The following is a 21715-nucleotide window of genomic DNA, read 5'->3' on the forward strand; positions in this document are numbered from 1 at the left end:
ATGAAAATATAAAAAAAATGGCAATAGTATAATGTATAGATGAAAATCAATACATATTTTTAAGACGAAACATGTGAAAAATAGAAATAAATAAAACACCTTTTAAAATCTTAATTCTTTATTCATTTCATAATGAAATTCACACATTGATAATGTATTATTTATATTTAATACATGGATACGTTAAAGTACAAAAACTATTTTAAGACGAAAATAATTCGCTACTTATTTATTAATTACTATGACCGTGTACGATCAAAATACTAAACCATACCATGAAAAACTAATATAACATCTATATGATAAGTCCCCGTTAACAGACAGATATCTATCATGCTGTCACTTTCTATTTGTTTAAAAAAGAAAAGGACGCCATCTTTTTAACTGTTTGGTAAGTTAACATGAACTTATCAGATAGTGATGGTACAGTAACTTAAGAAAAAAAAATAACACAAACATAGTTTAAATTAAGTATCGGTTAAAGGAATATTCCAGATTATTTCTTAGGATATTAGTATAATATAATGTGACGGACAAAACGAACTTATTTTTATATGTTTACAAATTTATTATTATAGAAAATATAAAATACTGAATTTATGACGTTATTTCAAATACAATTTTGAGTTTTTTATTAGGATTTTTTTTAACTTTGTTTGTTTTTTTTATTATCAAGAATAGTTTTTATCTCAAGCTAACTTAATTAATTACTGGTAAAAAATAATACCATTTCTGAAAAGGCTACTTTGAAACCCATAATGGATATTTGAATATAATAAGAAAGAGACAAAGAGACTTCAAATCCAATTACAGTTTAATAAAACATATCTATATTTAATATAAAGTATAATGTTATTATTACAAAGCTAGTTGGTTGATAGTTAATTTTTCCAAATTCCAAAATTATTAGGCTTAACCTACAAACATAATAAACACATATGAATAAAATCTAAATTAACAAATTAAGTGAACGAAAAATACTTTAAAACGCATTGTTATAAAGAAGAACTGCTGCCTGATACAGTAATCTAACATATTTTCGAATTTTAAGGGGGATTTTTAAGCGTCTTATAATTAGTTTTATTTTTGTATTTTTTTAAATGGTAAGTGTAATATCCTGGTCGCATAGACGTAATGCGCAGAACACGCTTTTACCGTCGGCTGAACAAGCGCAGTCGTTGCAACCTCTCTTGAATTGTTCTCCGGGGTTACAGCGGAAACTTGGATCGGACTCTGGAAATGAAAAAAAAAAACAACAATCATATTGCCATATGCCAATAATCATTGCAATTATATATGTAAATGTAATAGACACACATATATATTTGCTTATTTCTTGTACTATCAACGAAGTCATACCCTATGTATGACTCCTTCGACCTTTAATTCCAGTATTTGGAATAATTAATCTACAGAAATGCTAATAAAAAATGTAAGTTTGAATTTAGAACTAGCTCGACTACTACTATTCTATAGCTACAGGCATTGTCACTATTCAATATGAAAAAATCTATCTACTCTTATAGTTAAGTTTTTACCTGGTAAGTTAACCTCATTCTCATCAGGGTTGTCCTCTTTGCATCGTTTTATTGTGCACGTCGCGTGGTTCCCGTCTTCCGTGCATTGACAAGTGTTGCAGCCCTGCTTGAACACGCTGCCAGGCACGCAGTCTGCCTTCACTTGGGTTGCCACTTCTATAATTGGATAAGTTTATTTAAAAGAAATAAAGAAAGTAAAAGGGAAATAAATATTAAATTTCGTGACACAGATAACCTGCCCAAGACACATGTCGAGTGATATACTCTATTAATGTTTACGATATCATGCTATTTACTAAATATTTTTATTACCTCGCTTAGCTCTGGCACCGTTGTTACCATTACTGTTCAACTCGGCGCAGTTGATGCGCGTACAAGAGTAATCCTGACCCTCGTTGTTGCACAGACACTTGTTGCAGTCCATCCTGAACTCCTGTCCCGGCTGGCAGGCCTTCAGCGTCCCCTACTGGACATCACATGCGTTATATCTACGTTGTGTTAATTTTTTATATAATTATATCATAGAAAAAATATGAATCTTTATTATAAAACGTTATTTTTAAATTAATTGTGGAAATAAATAGTTTATTTACAATAATTAATTAAATATTATTATGAAAATATCATCTTTTACCAGCATGTATAGCTTAAATGTGAACGAGTGTTAGTAAATATATGACAAAATATATTCGAAGTTCCCGAAGTAACTCTGGCCGCAGATAGAGTGGTCAGTGGGTGACATTGAAACAATTAACGTGATTTAACACAGCGAATAGTCTTCCTCAATCGATGAACACAAAAATATTTTTTAAAATTCGGATCAGTAATTTCTGAGATGAGTGCGTTTAATGAAATAAACTCTCCAGCTTTATACTATAAGTATAGGTTTAAAAATATTTTACATTTCATTCCATTTTTTGAGATAGTATTTAAAAAAATATATAATTATTTCAGTACCTGCGATGTTGCTCGTGCTTTTCGGAGCAGAGATGCAACCTGGGAAAAGTAAAATAATACATATAGTGTTTATACGTACCTACTATAAATATAAATTTTAGGATAGAATTTTTAGGCCGCTTCCTTAAGAATATTCATTTATTATTCACATATATAATAAAAAAAAATAGATTAAATTACCATCACCAAATTAGTAAAATAGAAGAAATTGTCAAATTAAAAAAGATTTATAAAGCAAGAATGAACAAGAGTGTGTGGTAAGAAAGTAAGGGAATGCCTTGGATGACCTTCACCAACAGTAAACACACAGTATCGATGATACTGCGAGGATATGAAAGTACTGGCTGATAACGAGGCGAAAGAGGTAGATAAAGATCGTAGCGATTGTGGCCTCGTTGTTTGTGGCCAGAGATAGAGCTAAAATAAACTAGGAAAAACCAAAAAAAAGAAGAACTCCAAAAAGATAATAAACGTAATCTAGGAAGGAGACGAATTACGAGACCTGTCCAAGAAATAAATAAAATTGAACCAGTAGACCAGAACCACCACCAGATCCACCACGAATGACATAGATAAGAACACACCTTCCCGTCGTCTTCAGGTACACAAGCCCTACGAGTACAAGAGAATGACATCCCGTCTACAGAGCATCGACACATGTTACAGTCCACTTCGAAAACCTCATCTGGTCGACATTTACGTTTTATTTCTTGAAGATTCTGTATTTGTAATTTAATATAATATTTGGTGAAAAATTCAGTAAGGAAAACCAATTGATATATTAGATTGGTTGTTTGTTCAATAAAAACAAAAACGAAAGAAATTGTTCAATTAAAGTTACTAAAAAAAAGCTTTTTAAAGATGCGAAACATATTAAGAACTGGAACGTTTTTTCAAATGAAAAAAACTTGAAAATTTAACAAGCCCATCAACCAATAATCCATGTAGATCAATTGTACCTCTGGTTTATCTTCGTTCTCTTCAGGTAATTCTCCAACACAAACTCGTCTCGTACAGAAATAACTGGTGCCGTCCTCGTTACACCAACAAGTGTTACAATCTTTGATGAACATTCTATTAGCAGGGCATACTACCGATTTATCGCCTAAAGATGTCCTTAACACCTATAAGAAAGTGAGACGTGACAAAAAAACACCAAGGACGAATTAAATCCATAGTTATGAGGGTAGATAAGAAGTACGTGGGTTCGATTCTCATTGGGAGGAATGAAACATTTTTCTCGCCCCTTAAATAAGATAAAGCGCGGTAAAACTAACCAAATTGTATGTATGTATGATTATATAATAATTTTCATGTAAATTTAAACAATCATTAAAAATAAAATAAAACAGTTATTGGGGTGTATATTTTAATATAAAAATAAAAACAGATTTTGAATTAAAGATGTCAAGCTCCACGCTCGAGTCCCTTATGGTATTATACGTTTTAGGTCCTGTAACAAAGAATTCATTATTATATAATATATAGTCAAGATCAAAGAATGTTCAAGTCAATGTGTTAACTATAACAAATTCACAATATCGTTACAAAAACTCGAGGCTGTCGTGGCAGAGCTGCACCAGGTCTGGTAAACGTGACGGTTGTGATTTCGATTCCCAGTTAGGGAATGAATTATTTTCACTTTCTTCTAATCCTTGTGCAAGGCCAAGGGCCGAGTTGATTTACGCTACTCATGAAAACTGGGTAGAATGTAAGGAACACGCTAAGTTCCCTAAGCCTACTCAGCCAAATTCGGAAAGCAGCGTGAAAATATACAAGAAGTTAAAACCAATTAAGATTCCGTAGAATATATTCAATGGTGATTACTTTGATTTCTTTAAATATTTCAACATCGTCAGGCAAAGGGCAAGGGTTGTTAGTGCAGGAGAAGTCCGTGCCGTCGACGGTACAGAGACAAGTGTTACATCGGATACGGAAGGTCCGACGAGGTTTGCACACTTGTTCCACATCCTATAAAGAAACATTGACTGACTTGTTACTTGTAACTAACTGTTGTTTAAGAGGTAACTCTAACTGGTACTGGAGCTTACAATGGCAAAGCTTAACGTGATCTATAGTCTATAGCCGTGCTTGATAAATGGATTATACAACACAAAAAAAACAATTCAGACTAATAATTTCAGAGATAACCACGTTCAATGAAACAACCTAGTGTTAAGACACTCCGTCCCATATTTTCTGCCGAATTCTGGAGGCATTGCGTGTTGAGTGGCAGAACTACATATACGACATTTAAATAAATATTTCATTTCCTTAAATGGGGATCGAGCACACTTTGTGGCCCTGCGCCTCGAGTGGCCACTCGCAAATAATATTACTATAGATTAAAATCTAATAATTTCTCACCTTAGTATCGTTTTCAATGAAAACTTCAACATCCTCATTTATATCAGCACTAAAATCAGCATCGTCCGAACATTCGTTTAAAGTGCAACTGTAGCTTTGGCTATCTGAAGCGCATTTGCATGAATTGCATTCAACTTTGTATATTGTATTTGGTTTACAAACACGCGATCGTTTGATTCTATTATGTGAATATATGTTTTCCTAAAAAACAAATTTTAATTATTTTCTTATTTGTTACAAAAAAATATATGTTAAAAGCTTATTATCTATCCTATCTTATATATCATCAGTAAGAAAGTTTAGTAGCTTCAAACTCCTTCTTCTCTCCTTCAAAAAGAGGGAACCTAGTGTAAAGACGCAATTAAATTTAATTTTTAAATATGTACTTACCTTTTAAAGAACTTTTGTGCATTCCATAACCAATGTGCTTGAGGTTAAATCACATAAAAATGTGGTGTGATCATCCCGAAACCAAATTGAAAAAAAAGAACATTCTTTTTAAATGTCGGTCTTAAACGATAAATTGAAATATGGTTATTGTATTAAAAAATGCTAGTTTTACAAATTAGGATAAGTTTAATAATGTGTATTTGAAGTATTCAACATTAATAAACATAAACTGTTCTTACAATATTATTAATTCCTAGCTTTTAGCGGAGGCTTCGCCGGCCGGCCGGCCAGCTATGGAGCTCCATCATCACACCAGCTCATTGTTACCATAATATTGTATTGTAACATAAGCTACTTATAACTCCCAAGTTTCATGAGGATACAATTATTACAAATACTCCAAATTCAGATTCTTAGATTTTATAACGTAGTTACAGCTCGACCGTGTTAAGAAACCTGTGACCTACTAAGAAACTACGATGATGTTCCTACAGTAGTATAAATGTGCAATATAATTGATGATCAGTGATCTCTCATGTACCTGAACTCATAAGTGCGAAAATTTAAGTAATTTGTGTTAATAGAGCTAAAAGCTCTTAATTAACAGATCTTCCTGATTATGTCATTTGTTATTCATTATCATTGTTTTGTAATTCTATATGAAAGTATTTATATTATGAGCTAGTAGAAGTTTTATTGCCATTAAACACTTACCGGTTTTGGTGTATCGTCGTCGCCATTGTCAGGATTGAAATCAGTCACTAAGAAAATAAAACAAATATTCAAAATTTTGAGAAAACTAAACCTTATCCTGCTATATGCAGGATACAGCGTGAAGCTAAAAAACACAAGTTTTAGTAGTTTATCGTGGTTTTTTGTGACGAAGAATTCATTTATTTATTTTTATTTCTCCATTCTCAAGACAAAATACGGCGTTGAGTTTCGCCACAGAATATGCAAAGTCGTAAATTCGGAAGTTTACTTGTCGCCAAAACAGTATGGCACTAGATTTATCTATCTTTTCTTCTTAAAATAATGACGATGATGCATGAAGTTGGAAAAATTACTTACCAGGAAATAATCCACAGCCTATCCTCGTACAAGCCGCACGTCCAGTAGGTGGGCAATAGCAAGTATTACAGTCAAGTTTCCACGACGTGCCTGGATCGCAGAACAGTTCAGGCTCTATAACAAAATTTTCAATTTATAAAATAAAGTTTTAATTGCTTGTTTTAATTAAAATTGTGTAAAGGGTTGGTTTCTTTTAGACGGCAGAGGTGTGTTATAAGTTTGATTTGCCTAAGTTTGTATCCCGCACATAGCAAGGTAATCAGAGGGAACCTGGGGACCTAGTACCCTACTAGTAGATCTCCGTTCCAATAAGACACTACTATTCTCCAACTTCCACAAAATCCTGAACTTCTGTACATATCCTTCCATACTTCGAAACGTAGACTGAAATAAAGCCTTCGATAAATGCACTATCCAATACAAAACAGTTTCTCAATTCGAATCAATAGTTCTTGAGAGTAATCTAATAACTCTCTAAGGCATTCAACTTAACAAGCTTTCAGCTTAACAATATTAGTGAAGAGCTTATTGCCTCGTTCGTTCTATTTCTTTTTACGTCGTTCCTTTTCGCTGAAATTTGGAATAGATTCCTTGAGAAAATCAAAAAAAACGGGATTTCAAATTTTTCCCGAATTTGAATTTCTCGAAATCAAATATATGTAATAAGTACCATTCTCTTGTCCTGGACATGCCATGTCCGTGCACATAGGCATCCCGTCGCTCGAGCAACTACAGTGATTGCATTGGCTCTGCCATTCTGTACCTGCTTTACATTCCTTGCCTGAAACAAATTGAAATTTATAATGAGTATACAATATAATAACTTAAATAATATTATAAAAGTTATACATACAAAGGCCAGTAGCGTAGAGGAAGAAACGTGCGACTGTTAACGCAACAGGTTGTGGGTTTGATCCACTAGAGGAAATAAAATATTTAATATTTTCACATTTTTATTTTCTCTTTGGAAATTATTCTCATTCGAGAGAACGAATTATTTTCTTTTTTCCCCGCTCTGGTCTTCACTTTTTTTACGGTTTTATTAAAAGTACAGTTGACATACAAAATCTATTCTAAATACTCTCTACTAACCCGAGTAGAATATAAAACTAACCATTTGAAAGAACACTTTTAGGTGCACATTCCATTGAGGTACAGCTGCTCCCCAGACCGCTCTCGAGGCATATGCATATATTGCAGTCTCTACGGAACTCTGTGAGCGGCCTACAAACCATTGGTGAGCCTAAAATATTTAAATTTGAATAATACAATTTTTCTCTAGATAACGTCTCCGATAAAAACATGTGGTGCAAGACCAGCGCAACTATAGACGGGTTAATTGTGGGTTCGATCATCCCTCGAAGAAATGATAATCTTTAATTATTTTCAGTTTTCCATACTAATAGAAAAGAACTGCGATGTTTAATTAAACCACTTTGTTCCATCACATCTGGTCACAGTAAATTGGTCGGAATAAGCATCGGAGTATCATAGCACTATGTTAAAAGTTTAAATATTAGCACAACACTTAGTAAATAGTTATTGCTACTTTATTAACAATTCTTACCGTTCGACTCATCTTTACAACTGTCTAATCTCACACACTCTGGCTGGCCGTCCTCAGAACACCGACATCTATGGCATAAGCTCTCCCACTCGCTGCCGGCGAGGCATTCTGGCTTTTTACTATCAACATTACTTTCAGCTTCTGTTAAATATGGAAATTGATAATAATTAATTATTAATCAGTTGTTATTAATTTTAACTAATTCATGGTTAACGTGCTGAAATACAATCGAAACGGATTAATTTATATCCAGTCATGCGAATATATGAAAACGTCTCGCCGTCAAAGCGTGAAAATGAAAATAGTTAAATACCCCAAGTGGGAATCGTAGCAAGACCGTAGTGACTAACTACGGTGCCGCTGTACCAAAACGGCCTCTCTATAAATATATTTTGTATTTCGTATATTATCGTTCCTCTATTTTTTCAAAAGTAGTTTTTCTATCAATTGTTGAAAATCCGAATAATAAAGCAAAGTTAAGTATATCCAAATGACTAAGTTTTGATATATTTGTTACAAATTAAAACAAAAAAAACAATCTTAATAAGCCTTTCAAATGTACCTTTTTCTGTGTTGTCTGCATGGCAATCATTGTTCGTTCCTCGAGAGCACCTTAACGCTGAAAGATAAAAAATAATGTTGTAATTTTTTTCTTTAACTTTATTATGTAAAAAAATGTCAAAGAAAAATATTCTGTAGTAATGTGAAATCAAGAATATCATGGACGGAAAAACAATAAGCGCTATAAAAAAAAATACTGTTGTCCTCTCAAGTGATTTTTTACTATTACAGGAAGTAAAGCCCCCATACATAATATATAAGAAGAAAAGCTCTTTTTTAGGGTTCCATATCAAAAGGATAAGGAACCCTCTTATTAAATCTTTAAAAGTTGAAATTGTCACAGGTGATGTATTAATATTGCCACTATAACAACATATTTATACTAAAAACAGATTAAAATAAATGTTTTTTAATTTACTTATAATGACACGAAACACTCCGTCTCGCACTATACCAATTATTTAACCAATATATTGATATTTATTTAGAGGCCGTCGTTGTGGCGTAGTGGCATAACAGTGTGACTGTAACGCGACAGTTGTAGGTTCGATCCCTACTCGGGGAAATGAATTATTATTTATTTACTATTTTTATATCTTTGCTCTGACACCAAACTAAAAGTCCGGCGTTGAATCCCGCCACTCAACACGCATGCCAAAGTGGGGAACGGACTGTCTTAACACTAGGTTCCCTTTGCCTACCCTGCTATGCGCGGGATACACCATGAAAAATTGAAATTTCAGTTAAATGTTAACTAATGAATTTTCCTCGAACCAGTCTCTATCTGCCAAAAGTCACGTGACTTACTCGTATAGTGGACGAGCCGATCCTCAAATTGCCCTTTAGCCTCGCAATTATTGCAGTTCTATTAATAGCCACAACAATTGACTCAATAATTACACGACGACTAAGATAGCTTTGTCGGCGGGAATGTCGAAAATTTCGCACTAAACAACACTAGCAGACTAATTTAAAGTCGTAGAGTTGTTGCTCTATACGTTGAGATGTTGTCTTTTGTTTAAAATATTTATAAAAGCTTTTTTTAAAATTTGGGCAGGTGGTCATAGTTTTAAGATACGAGTACTGCGATCAATTAATTTATTCTCACGAGTGTCGCATTTACAGTCAACATTCTTGACCTGACCTGCAAGAAATCCATTTTCCGCCAAATTCTGGAGGTTTTGCATGTTGAATGACGTAACTCAACGCCGCGCTTTTATTCGATAAATTTAAATATTTCATTTCCTCAAATGAGAACCGAACCAACAACCAGTCGCGTTACAGTCACACCCTTGTGCCGCTGCCCCTCGACTGGCCTTGCTGATCGAATTAATTATAATTTGCCATATTTACATATATTTCACAAACATGGTCACCTAATTACAAATACGTATAATATAATCGAGTTCAAAGAATTATAATCGGCATCGTTATCTAGAGCGTGTGTGCATTTCATAGTAAATAATTGTTCCGTCGGATCCAGCGTGAGTCTGACCCTCGATAACTTTAGATATAAGCTCATTAACAAATTAACTACGAAGTACGATAATGAATTTTAAAGGAAAACTTTTATTTTTTTTTTAGACTTTAATTAAGCAACTTATTAGGCATATTTAGATTATTTTTTTTTCCGTCGGGCTCAGGCTTTGTAAGTTTTTTTTATGTAGGTATTTTGTTTGTTTTTTTCAATTTTATTATTTAAACTAATTATTTTTTTTATCATTTTATAAAGTAAAGTTATAATTATATTTTCTAGAAACTTGCTTCGGGTTTGCACGTGGTGATAGAAAAAGTATTTAGTTTCTGTTTTTCAGTTCCTCGCATACAACAGGGTGAGCGGAGCTTTCGTTTGGCACTTTCCGCGTGAATTTGAGACATTGTGTGTGAAAACGCAATGCCTCCAAGATTTTGGGAAAGTGGAGAACTGAAGAGTCTTGATGGGAACACAGTGTCTGAACACTAGGTCCCTAGGTTCCCTCTACCTACCCTGCTATGTGTGAATAGAGCGTGATGCTGAACAGACACATAGTTACCATCCGCGACTCAATGGCGTCATCATAACTTGTACCAATCAAAAGTCAAACACAGAAAAAAAATCGTCTACGAATTCCATTACGAAAGCTATATAACTACATTAATAAAGCAATTCTTAGACACGGGCTGCCAATTGTCGGCAATATTTTAACAAATTGGTGGCGAGACTTCCGTCGCCGATCTATTTACGAGTCACAAGTAGATAGTTAAAAGTTATTTAAAACTAAATATATTAAATGAGGCCGTAGTGGCCCAGGGACACAGGGTCTGGGTCCGCCACTCAACACGCACAACAGAGTGTCTTAACTCTAAGTTCTCTCTACCATATATGCGGAATACAACGTGAAGTTGATTTGTTTTTTTTTAAATATATCAAATCAGTCAATTCAAGCCACTAGGACTAGGACAGTGTGTGAGATCGAAGAAATGAATGTTCAATTCCCACTATGGAATATTATTTCATTTCCTCGGTCTGGTAATAAAGATAGAATTATTGAGTCCCACAATTCACTTCTATTCTTGATTATACCCATAATAATTAGATATCCGGCTCGAAGGACCATTATCGAAGAAATTGTACCGACCAGTACCGACCATGGAGGAGTAGATTTGAGGGAATTGTAATAAAAGGCGAAGTTAGTGATAGATCAGCGTGCAGTCTCACGTTGCATTCGATATTGAAGAGAATAACATATGAATGTGACACATGTCAATATAAAACGCCTAACAGAAATGAAATAGCAATTCATTGAATGGCCACTATTATTTAACTAAAACTTATCTAACTTAATACTAGAAATGCTCCAACAGTACACAGCATGCACAGTAGGTACAATCACTCCCAAAAAAAAAGAGTATACTCGATCTCTCTGACAAAAGGTTAATAGACGTATATTTTCTACGGCATTGACACACTGACATGTCCAGCCGATGCGTGTATGTAATCGATATACATATAATTATTCATATCGAAGTGACCTTATTATTCAATAACTGTTATAGGAATTGCTAATATTAATATACGAGTATATAAATGTATGATATCATTAACATTTAAGCTGTCTAGTTATAACTTTGTTTACAGCTTAACAGTTTGAGCCATACACACGCAGGCGCTGTTTTGTTTAATACAGATTACAGATTATGAAACTTTCCTAGAACGGAAAATTGTTTGTGGTTTTTCATTTTGATATATTGTTTGTTGTTTTTAGATATGGACCGTATCTCAAGTCAAGGACAAACTTATATTTAGGTACATATCACCACAACTTATCTTTTTGTAGTTTCATGCTTTACCCCACATGTAGCAAAATAGGCAGAGAGAACTTAGTGTTAAGTCACTCCGTTCCTTACTTTCTTTTTTTTGAGACAATGAGTTGTTATTGTAGAGTAAAGCTAAAAAAACAAAATTCAAATTCAAAATATTCTTTATTCAAATACACTAGATATAAGCACTTTTGAATCATCGAATGAACATTATAAACAAAAAAACTACCACCGGTTCGGAAGACAGTTCTACTGAGAAGAGAGGCAAGAAACTCAACAGTTGCTCTTTTCAAAGTCAAAAGTATAATTTATTTATTACATTAGCTGGCAGTCATCCTGCATTATATTTAATAGACATTAATTCCATACATGTTTATCCTCTAAATATTCTTGAACAGTGTAATAAGCTTTACTTGTTAGTATTTTTATAAAGATACTTAATTTTTTTTAAAGAGCGGCGGCACAAGGGTGTGACTGTAACGCGACGGTTGTGGGTTCGATCCCCACTCGGGGAAGTGAAATATTTATTTACGTTTATATTTCCATTTCTTTGCTCTGGTGTCGAGGCAAAGCGCGGCGTTGAGTTCTGCCACTCAATACGCAATGCCTCCAGAATTCAGCAGAAAGTGGGGAACGGAGTGTCTTAACACTAGGTTTCCTCTGCCTACCCTGCTGTGTGTGGGATTTATTTATTTAGTTTAATAGTTAGATATTTGTATCGGTAAGTAAATAGAATCAGGTAACGTGATAGCCGAGAGGACACGGCCGGCTATTGCCCTCAACACTGATCTCGTATTCAGCACGGACTAGATAATAGAGGAGGTAGTGGATCCCACTATATCATGGAACAAATCGGAATTTTAATATTATTAGTTAAAATAATTAAATAATCAATATATTACATTAGAAACCACTGTGGCGCAGTGATTGTAAACGTCTTGCGATCTATTATAACAACGGTTCGATGCCTACTCGGTGAAATAAATTATTTTCATTTATCCGCTCCACCTCCTGTCACTCAGCACGCAGTCTCGAATTCAGGTAAAAAACGCAGGATCCTGCTATGTGGAATGCAGCATTTATTCCCCATAGCAGAGGTCCGACTAATATATTCCGTTAAGTTATAACTTAAATAGAGTTTTATTTAGTCAATAAAATAGTCATATTTTAAATAATTTTTTTGGTTACCTTTATGTAAATGTATCACTGAGTTTGAAGTAGATTATATGAAACTTGTAGTATAATATAGGAGATTGAAAAGCCAAGTAGGTATTTTTATTAGCTATAGAAATAAAAAGGAGAGAAAAACAACTTTAAAAAAAAATTGAAGAAATAAGAAAAAATATAAAATAACAAAAATACTTGTTCAATGTAAATATTTATGTTTGCATAAATATTGTTGTTCTTTTTGTAAAAAAAAAAAAAATCAAACAACTACAAAACCACCAGTTGGTTGTTAAATAAAAACTCTCCTGTTTACCTTAAGTATGACAAATAAATGATTCAAAACGGACTTCGTTACATTACCGTAAAAGCTGTATCGCTTTGTTTATACGACGACATTATATAAGTATAAACAATGACGAACATTTTTGTATTATAACTATTTTAGTCATATTTTAATAAAATTAATACTGTGAGCTTGATATTATATTATACCAACTTGTCGTAATTGTGAAAATCAATATATTCTTTATTTAAAATAGCATGTTATTGTAAACGGTTATGGGTTCGATTTCTATTCGGTGCAATTAATTATTTTCATTACCTGCAAACTGGTATTAAAGTTGACCTAGCCTAATAAAATTAACGTATTCATTTGTTTCATTTTCATTCATTTTTCATTCATTCATTTTCATTTCATTCATGTTCATTCAAAAAAAAATGAATTCGTTACCAAACGAAACAAAGAGAAAAAAGAGAAGAGAAGGTGGAGAGCTGAGTGTCTTAACAGTAAGTTCCTTTCAAAAATTGTTCCTGAATATTAATTTTTTTTCGTATATCAAGAAAATATTCTGAATCCGCTAAATAAGATTTGCGGAGGCGCACCCTATTCGGTCTTATTATGTTTTTAAAACCATCGAGAAAGCCATTGACCAAAAAATTTCATATATATAAAAATATAAATGATTTTTCGAATAAATAAGCAATTTTAGTTGACACTATAAATAAATTATAGCTTTATAAAATCAAAAAGTGGCTAATTTTGAGACCAGACATGACGCAGAGACAGTAGCGTGCAGCTGAAAACGCACCAGGTTGTGTTAGGTTCGATTCCCACACCAAGAAATTAAATATTAATTTCATCGCCCTAGATGGCACGCCGTTGAGATCCGCCACTCAATATGGAATGCCACCAGAATTTGGCAGGAAGTAGGGAACGGAAGTATCTTAACACTAGATTCCCAGGTTCCCTCTGCCTACTCTGCTATATGAGAGTCACAGCGCGAAGCTAAAAAAATATCATATACATACTTTTTTTGGTGTCATCTCGCATAATATCCTTTTAACCTGAGGTGAAGTTACGAACCAATTCGCCGGTACAAGTAACGGTACAGGCGACATCGATTCACACCGGTTTGCTTTTGCTTTTATCTTGTTTTTTTCCTTATCTTAATATATTCGAGAACTAATAAATTATTTATTGTTGTATGTACGTGTATTTATATATTTTATATGCATATGATCTATATGTAGGCCGTCATGGCACAGTGGAGCAGCATCTTATTGTAAACACAGTGGTTGTGGATTCTATCCCCATATGGTAGTTCTATCTAGAAAAGGGGTCTAGAAAATTACGCAGAAAGTAGGGAGCAGAGTGTCTTAACACTCGGTATAGGTTATAAAATAAGTTTACTGTTACTCGCTCATAATTAAAAAAATAATTCATTCATTATTTTTATGCACATATAAATAAATAAGTTAATACATGTACATCATAGGTATACAAAACTCTTTTGTTACTGACGACGAACACTCAAAAAGACGGCGTTTAACACTAATATATTGTATGTAGGTTCCAAATGGAATATAGGGTAGCACTAATTTTCACACATTTCTTAAAAGATCCACGAAAAAGAAAATACGTTTTAAAAACCGGTCAAGTGCGTTTAGGTACGAAACCTTTCGTGCGTACTCACGCACGAAAGGTTTCGTACCATTATCTGTAAGAACGGCAAATTAATTACGTTTATTGCAATTCTTAAATATTTATTTTATTCTTTTCTTTTTACCTTTTCGGCACCCTAAAAATTAAGACAATTAACATAGTGTTACTAGTGAGTGCTATTTAACATAAAATATATACATATATCACAAAATTCTCTTATCTATCCCGCATATTGCATAGTATGGATTTAGGGCTTAAACAATATGAATAATTGAAACTCAATACTTATGTTAATACCCGTACATTCATTTATATTATCTTGTTTGGACTAAATTGATCCCTTAATGTATTCAAGCTTTCTATATCTTTCTATATATGTTATTAAGTGAAATATTTTAATTTCTGAATAAGATTATATAAATTGAATTATTTGAAATTCATGTGCAAAGAAAAAATCTAAATACAGTAGCCTTTAACTGCGACTTTGCCCGCGTGGTTAAATGCATATAAGTATACGAGTAACTAAGAGTTGTATATGACACCGCGACACATGCCAAATGCCCGAGATAACTTTGTTCGTGGGTTTTTTATCCCAAGGAGGAATCCTTCAGGAGTAGTTCCCGAGTATCTACAGTAAATAAATACTGTTTTTGCATTCCATTCATCCAAATATAAATCCAAATATCCAAAAGTGAAAAATTTATAGAGTTATGAAGTACTTATCGAACAAGGAAAACCACAGTTCGAAGAAACTAAAGTGTGCCACCGACACATCTACTCGTATAGGGTATACATAAAGCTGCGAACAAGGGGGCATTCAATATAACTTATAGAACATGTGATGGCTTTAGGACAACATTTACTTCATATGAGCAAAGTAGGTCACAGGTACATAATCGTGTTTATCCATCCATACCTATATTATAAATTCGAAAGTAACTCTGTCTGTCTGTCTGTCTGTCTGTCTTTTATGCAATCGGGGCCAAACCGCTAATTTAATTGTGATAAAATACACATACAGAGATACTTGAGGGTCTCGGGATGAACATAGGATACTTTTTTTCTCATATTTGTAATATTTTCGATATATACCAATATATTAAAAAACTTATTAATTTGATATGCAATTTATCCATGTTAATCCGCCATGTTAATAACAACCGCGCTTGCTTAACGCATTCCTCTATTGAAAACTGAAAATAATTTCATAAACATATTTAATAAATATTCGTATAGTTCAAGCGGTCGTAGCCGCGTTCGGGTCCACTATATCTATACATATAATACAGACACGGACCTACTGCGCCATGACAGCCTCAATACTTAAATACAAAATAATATAAAGTACCTGCATATATACTATCAGTACTTTATATTATTTTATAAGTGTTATTCTTACACTTAAGATTGTAAATATATTGGAAATACACGTTATTGAATAACATTTCAATAATATATTAAAAACTTTTTAAATAAATATTATCTTCCTTCACTAAATGAGGATTTTTTACCTAAAAATATATAAAATTTATTAAGCTAGACTGAGTGGTAAGAGAGGCATGAGAGGAGACCTGATTGATATTGGAGGAAAGTCACGGGAAAAGCACGAATACCTCACAGATGGCATCTACGATGAGGTTGACGACATTGAATGAGGCGAAAGATGTATACAGAGACCATAGCATTTGGTGTTTCGTTCTCTCTGGCTTAAAAAAGAATGCGCACACAGAAAATGCTACAGGTTATGGGTTCGATTTCCACTCGAGGAAATGAAATATTTAGTATTTAAATTTCCTGGCTCTACTTATAAATCAAAGCGCGGCGTTGAAATCCGCCACTCAATCACGCAGTGAAGTTAAAATAAATTAAAAAAAATTTTTAGATGTCTGCAACCTCCGAAATCGCCAAATTTCTTCAAATATACAATTTTGAAAATTGTTGAGAGTACCTAAGTATGTGAAATAATGTTACAAAATCTACTGCCAAAGGTTCAAAATTGAGGTTGAAGTATGGTATGAAATATTGTCGATTTCAAAGAAACAAACGTGTTAAGCTTTTTTATCATTTTATTTTTATTTATTTCGAAGTGTGGAATAACTTTAAATATATTAAAAGTATTTAAACGTGTTATTTGAAAATTAATCTCTTTAATTACTGAAGCCGCGATAATAATGAGTAATATTTTTAATTCTTTTGGTATTCCGAATTTGTATGATGTTTAAAATATTTTTGTTTATTTTTTGGTGTTACAATAATCAAAAAAGGGGACAATTTCCCTTTTTTCAGCTTCACGCTGTATTCACGCACATACTCGTAGCAGAACCTAGCGGCAAAGAGTTAAGACACTCCTTTCCCCCGCTTATTTTCAAGATATTGCGTTTTAATATTCACATTAAAATTAAATAACGTTAACTAATTTTAACAGATTTCAGACATGTGGCGTACCCCGTGTGACATCACGACAGATAACACTGTATGAATGAAGACGACCCCGACCTTAGATACTGACGTATTCGATTAAGAAATACTTTAGTCTGTACAATAGTATAAACTTCAATATGTAATTATTATTTCAATCTTATAAAATGCTTATTTATGCTTATTTTACAATAAAAATAGTATATATAAATCAAGTAAGGTAAACTAGTACAAAATTCGCTTAAATTTGCAAGGGTTAATGTGATCCACGCTATGCACGTTTTATCTCGCACAAAGCAACCTAGAGTTAAAACAATCCGTTGCTCATTTCTGTTCCCCACTTTCCACTGAAGTCTTGAGGCTTGTGTTAAATGACGGAGCTCGAAATGACGGCATCAACAAACATAAATAAAAATATACACTGTCCTACAGTGGCCCTAAAAATAGAAATAATAATAATAATAATAGAAATTACATCCGTATTAAAAATGCAATTATATTAAAACTGGTGCAACGAGGATACCATTTAATTGTCTCTCCCATAGTTACATTATTTCATTGTCACATCCTAATTACCTGTAGTTATTAGCACGCACGCTTATATAAATGTAAATGAGAAACCTTACGTGGTTAAAGCGTTTTAAATGAAACTTTAAATGAAACTGTTTGCTATATATAGTAAACATAGTGACAATCATACGATAGAAACGAGAAATAAAGATAAGATTGTTACTCCAAGTTTTCGCCTCCAAAAAATTAATAAATCTTTTATGGGTCTGAGCATACGTGTATATAATAAAATTCCACAGTGTATTCTAGATTTGCCACTTCCAAAATTTAAAATATCAGTAAAAAAAATTCTGACAAGTAAAGCCTATTACTCTATTCAAGAATACTTAGAGGACAAATATGTATGGAATTAATGTCTATTGAATGTAATGCAGGATAGCTGCCAACTAATGTAATAGATTGTACCATTGATTTTGAAAAGAGCAACTGTTGAGTTTCTTGCCGGCTCTTCTCAGCAGAACTGCCTTCCGAACCGGTGGTAGCTTTTTGTTCATATGTTCATTCGATGATTCAAAAGTGCTTATAATAATTGCCTATTTGAATAAAGAATATTTTGAATTTGAATTTGAATTTGAATTTGAATTTGAATTTGAATTTGAATTTGAATTTGAATTTGAATTTGAATTTGAATTTGAATTTGAATTTGAATTTGAATTTGAATTTGAATTTGAATTTGAATTTGAATTTGAATTTGAATTTGAATTTGAATTTGAATTTGAATTTGAATTTGAATTTGAATTTGAATTTGAATTTGAATTTGAATTTGAATTTGAATTTGAATTTGAATTTGAATTTGAATTTGAATTTGAATATATTAACAGTTAGTTGTTAAGATGAGTGTTTTCTTTAAGTAGATAGAAGTACATGTTTATGCCATTTTTTTCGCTTCACGCTGAATCCCGCCCTTAACAGGGGATCAGAGTGCCCCTTGTTAGGTCACTCCGTTCCTTATACAGACATTTCCGTGTCCCATTGTCCGAATTCTTGAGACATTGGCGGAACATAATGATCTGTCATTATGTGACCAGAGCGAGGGAAAATAACAGTAAACGCTACAGATTGTCGGTCGATTAAAGGAAATGAAATATTTAATATTTTCATTTTGTTCGTTTAGGTGTCGAGAAGAAGAAACCACAGAAGAAACCTAGTGTTAAAAGACTACGTTCCCATTAAGACTTTCCACCGAATTCTCGACGCATTGCGTGTTGTGTGGCGGAACCCAACAACGCGCACGTTACCGAAGTGAGCAAAAGAAAATATTAAATATTTTATTCCCCCGAATGGGAGTCAATCGGCCGACGACAGTAATATAGCCAGTTGAACTATGCCAAACAAAAGATGTTTTTCAATTCGAAGCAGTAGTTCTTGAAATTAGTGCGTCCAAACAAATTTCTCTTCTTCAGCTTTATAATATTAGCCCTTTATACCTATAAATGGCGCATGGCGTTGAGTTCGAAAACATCATTGGAGTTTTGTATTTTTAAGCACTTGATATTAAAAGCTTCTTTTAAAAAATCTCAAATAACTGTCTTGATAACTTCTAATACATATAACAAAAAGCAATTTTAAGTTTTTTCTCGCATAGGGTAGGTAGAGCAAAACTAGTTTAAAATACGGCATTCTCCATGTTCCCCCCAATTTTTGAGATATTATGTGTTTAGTTTCTTACTCAACACTGTCTCGTATCACTACTTGCATGAGTCAAGACCATAGTCTTCACTTTTGTAACTAAGGATATGAGAGGAACCCCTCGCGTTTATCTCTGGACGCTTTGCCGCTGTAGCACAACGGCCTCATACATTAGTTAGTAGAATATACAAATCTATTTGTATAGGATTTCATTAAATAATAATTATAATAATTTCATAAAAAATGCTAAATAATGTTGAAATTTTATCTATTTCTGAGGCCATTGTGGCGCAGTAGGACAGCATTTAGCTGTAAATATGAAGGTTGTGGCTTCGATCGTTAATGTAATACGTATTAAATCCCTTAAATGTGCAAAAATTGAAACAATTTGAAAAAAGGTAGGATATTTGGTCTTTATGGGAACGCTGTTTTCAAATACTTCGAAAGTTCTGAATTAGAGCTATGTTATTATTATACAGATTAAGAAAATATTCAAATTATTGTACAGATTATAAAAATATTTGTGTTTAAAGCATTTTATCGAGCCAGGTGATACGATGTGTGCTTTTATTTTGCAGCCAACTGCAGTTATCTTTATTTTATTATTTTGTTATTGATTATTTCTTTATAATTAGCATATTGATGAGAGATAAATCAATATAAAACTACTCCCTTACATATTTGCTATATGTTTAAATTTTTTTTCGTTTTTGTTTTGAATATACATTTCTAAATTAGAGTTGAACTAAAGATTACTAAATTGATTTATAAGTATTTTATTTTTAAGCAGTCACAGTGTAAAATAATCGAACAATGTATTATTTGGAAATATTTAACGAAAAGTTAATATTTATTAAGAATTTCAATTTCAACAAACTTATGTCCTTTACAGAAAATTATTTAAAAAATATGAAATATTTTCTAATTACTAAACAATGGGTAAATAAAATCACTAATAAATTATCCGCAAAGGTGAAAAATGCAATTTTCCGATGCATTTTATTATTTGTAAGTATATTGTTTAAACTTACCGCTGCCTTCACTAAACGCCGCCAGGTACACCATAAAGCTGGCTATCACTATCCACTTCATTTCACAAAATCCTTAAATTAATCACGACACAAAAATAAAATAAGTCTGTACGGGTCGCACGACCACCTCCTGCCGCGGCCTGAACTCTACTGAATAAGTGAATACTGATCCTTCCTATTTCTTAATAATCCTAACCATGGAATACCAACATCCAATGAGTTTTTAATCATCCCGCATTAAACGTAATTACACGGTGTATTATTTTTTTTTTTTAAATTAACAAATAAATAATAAATTTTTTAAAGACATTTTTTTTATTTGAATAGTCCATTTCATAAAGAATCTAATCGAGGTCTGACAGCGGGCGTGGTTATTAATGACCTCATAGAACTATTAATTTGATGCCACTCCAATATTTACTAGTTCATGAGAAGTTGAGAACATGATACTAGAGCAGAAAAAAAAACAGATAACGTATCTAATTATAGAACAAAATTAATTAATTCCGGGTCGTTTTAATTATTATAATATGTTATAATGATGCAATATATTTATATTCAGACTGTGACTTCTTATAAATATTCCTCCGTTAAAAGCTTTCGCCAATTATATTTAAATTTGATTTTTTTTATTTATTTGTTTAAAAAACTTTTTCCTACAGTCGAAGGCTTCAAAGGCTGATGAAATAAAAAAAATATAAAACTGCAGCTAGCAACAAACTGGCTGGTCAGTTTGAAAACAAGAATAAAAGCGGGAAAATGCGAATTCTAAATATAAACTCTTACATTCCGAAGAGAACAAGAACTGTCGTAAAAAGCGCAGTAAAGTTAAAGATTTGTGCTTATAAAGCGGCGCGATTAAGATTTTGCTTGATCTCGATTATTATAATTTTAATATTGATTATTGAGTACAAATGACAAATATATATAATTATTAACCTACCTACCTACCTATACTACCTACTATATAATTATTAAGACAGATTTTAAGCTAGTGGATACCACCGTCTGATGACTGTAAATGCGACGCGCAACGGCTGCAGGTTCGATCCCATTCGGGAAATTTAATTATTTTCATTTCCTTGGTCTATAAAGAAGAAAAAGGGTGGTGGAAAGTGGGGAATGGAGTGTCTTAACATTAGGTTCCCTGGCTAACCTACCATAGGGAAAACGCTTTCAGCTGTTTTTTTATATAATAATAAATAAA

The 21715-nt window shown here is 32.7% G+C and overlaps 1 protein-coding gene and 1 long non-coding RNA gene across 5 annotated transcripts; both read right to left on the reverse strand.

Moving 5' to 3' along the window:
* Positions 1 to 100: 100 nt before the first annotated feature.
* Positions 101 to 20678, reverse strand: LOC146533553 (uncharacterized). Of its 3 annotated transcripts, XM_085194834.1 has the most exons (13): positions 20509 to 20678; positions 8453 to 8509; positions 7891 to 8031; positions 7438 to 7566; positions 6994 to 7104; positions 6324 to 6437; positions 5967 to 6013; positions 3455 to 3619; positions 3080 to 3214; positions 2496 to 2534; positions 1851 to 2001; positions 1539 to 1694; positions 101 to 1233 (listed from the first exon to the last, which is right to left on the reverse strand). In XM_085194834.1, exons 1-13 carry the CDS (start codon positions 20567 to 20569, stop codon positions 1097 to 1099), a joined length of 1443 nt encoding a protein of 480 aa, XP_085050960.1. In that variant the 5' UTR covers positions 20570 to 20678; the 3' UTR covers positions 101 to 1096. The 3 variants fall into 3 exon arrangements, with proteins under 3 accessions (XP_085050960.1, XP_085050961.1, XP_085050962.1); XM_085194835.1 differs by lacking the exon at positions 3080 to 3214 and having other exon boundaries at positions 20509 to 20675; XM_085194836.1 differs by lacking the exons at positions 3080 to 3214; positions 3455 to 3619 and having other exon boundaries at positions 20509 to 20669.
* LOC146533554 (uncharacterized) lies at positions 3851 to 5959 on the reverse strand. 2 transcript variants are annotated; one of them, XR_014878576.1, is made up of 4 exons: positions 5253 to 5959; positions 4863 to 5063; positions 4323 to 4466; positions 3851 to 3948 (listed from the first exon to the last, which is right to left on the reverse strand). It is a non-coding gene; the product is annotated as an uncharacterized LOC146533554 (long non-coding RNA). The 2 variants fall into 2 exon arrangements; XR_014878575.1 differs by lacking the exon at positions 5253 to 5959 and having other exon boundaries at positions 4863 to 5177.
* Positions 20679 to 21715: the final 1037 nt, after the last annotated feature.

The sequence above is a fragment of the Heliconius melpomene genome, chromosome 12 (genome assembly GCF_056956725.1).
Source record: "Heliconius melpomene rosina isolate 202511_hmr_F chromosome 12, ASM5695672v1, whole genome shotgun sequence".
In the NCBI taxonomy this organism is placed as follows: domain Eukaryota; kingdom Metazoa; phylum Arthropoda; class Insecta; order Lepidoptera; family Nymphalidae; genus Heliconius; species Heliconius melpomene.

Bases quoted from the DNA above. Each gene is read 5' to 3' on its own strand.
- LOC146533553 (XM_085194834.1), bottom strand. From the start codon at position 20,569: ATGAAGTGGATAGTGATAGCCAGCTTTATGGTGTACCTGGCGGCGTTT. The intron at 7,105-7,437 runs GTTAGTTTTATA...AATTTGTTTCAG, and splicing joins TAAAAGTGTTCTTTCAAATG to GCAAGGAATGTAAAGCAGGT. The intron at 3,215-3,454 runs GTACAATTGATC...TTACAAATACAG, and splicing joins AGAACGAAGATAAACCAGAG to AATCTTCAAGAAATAAAACG.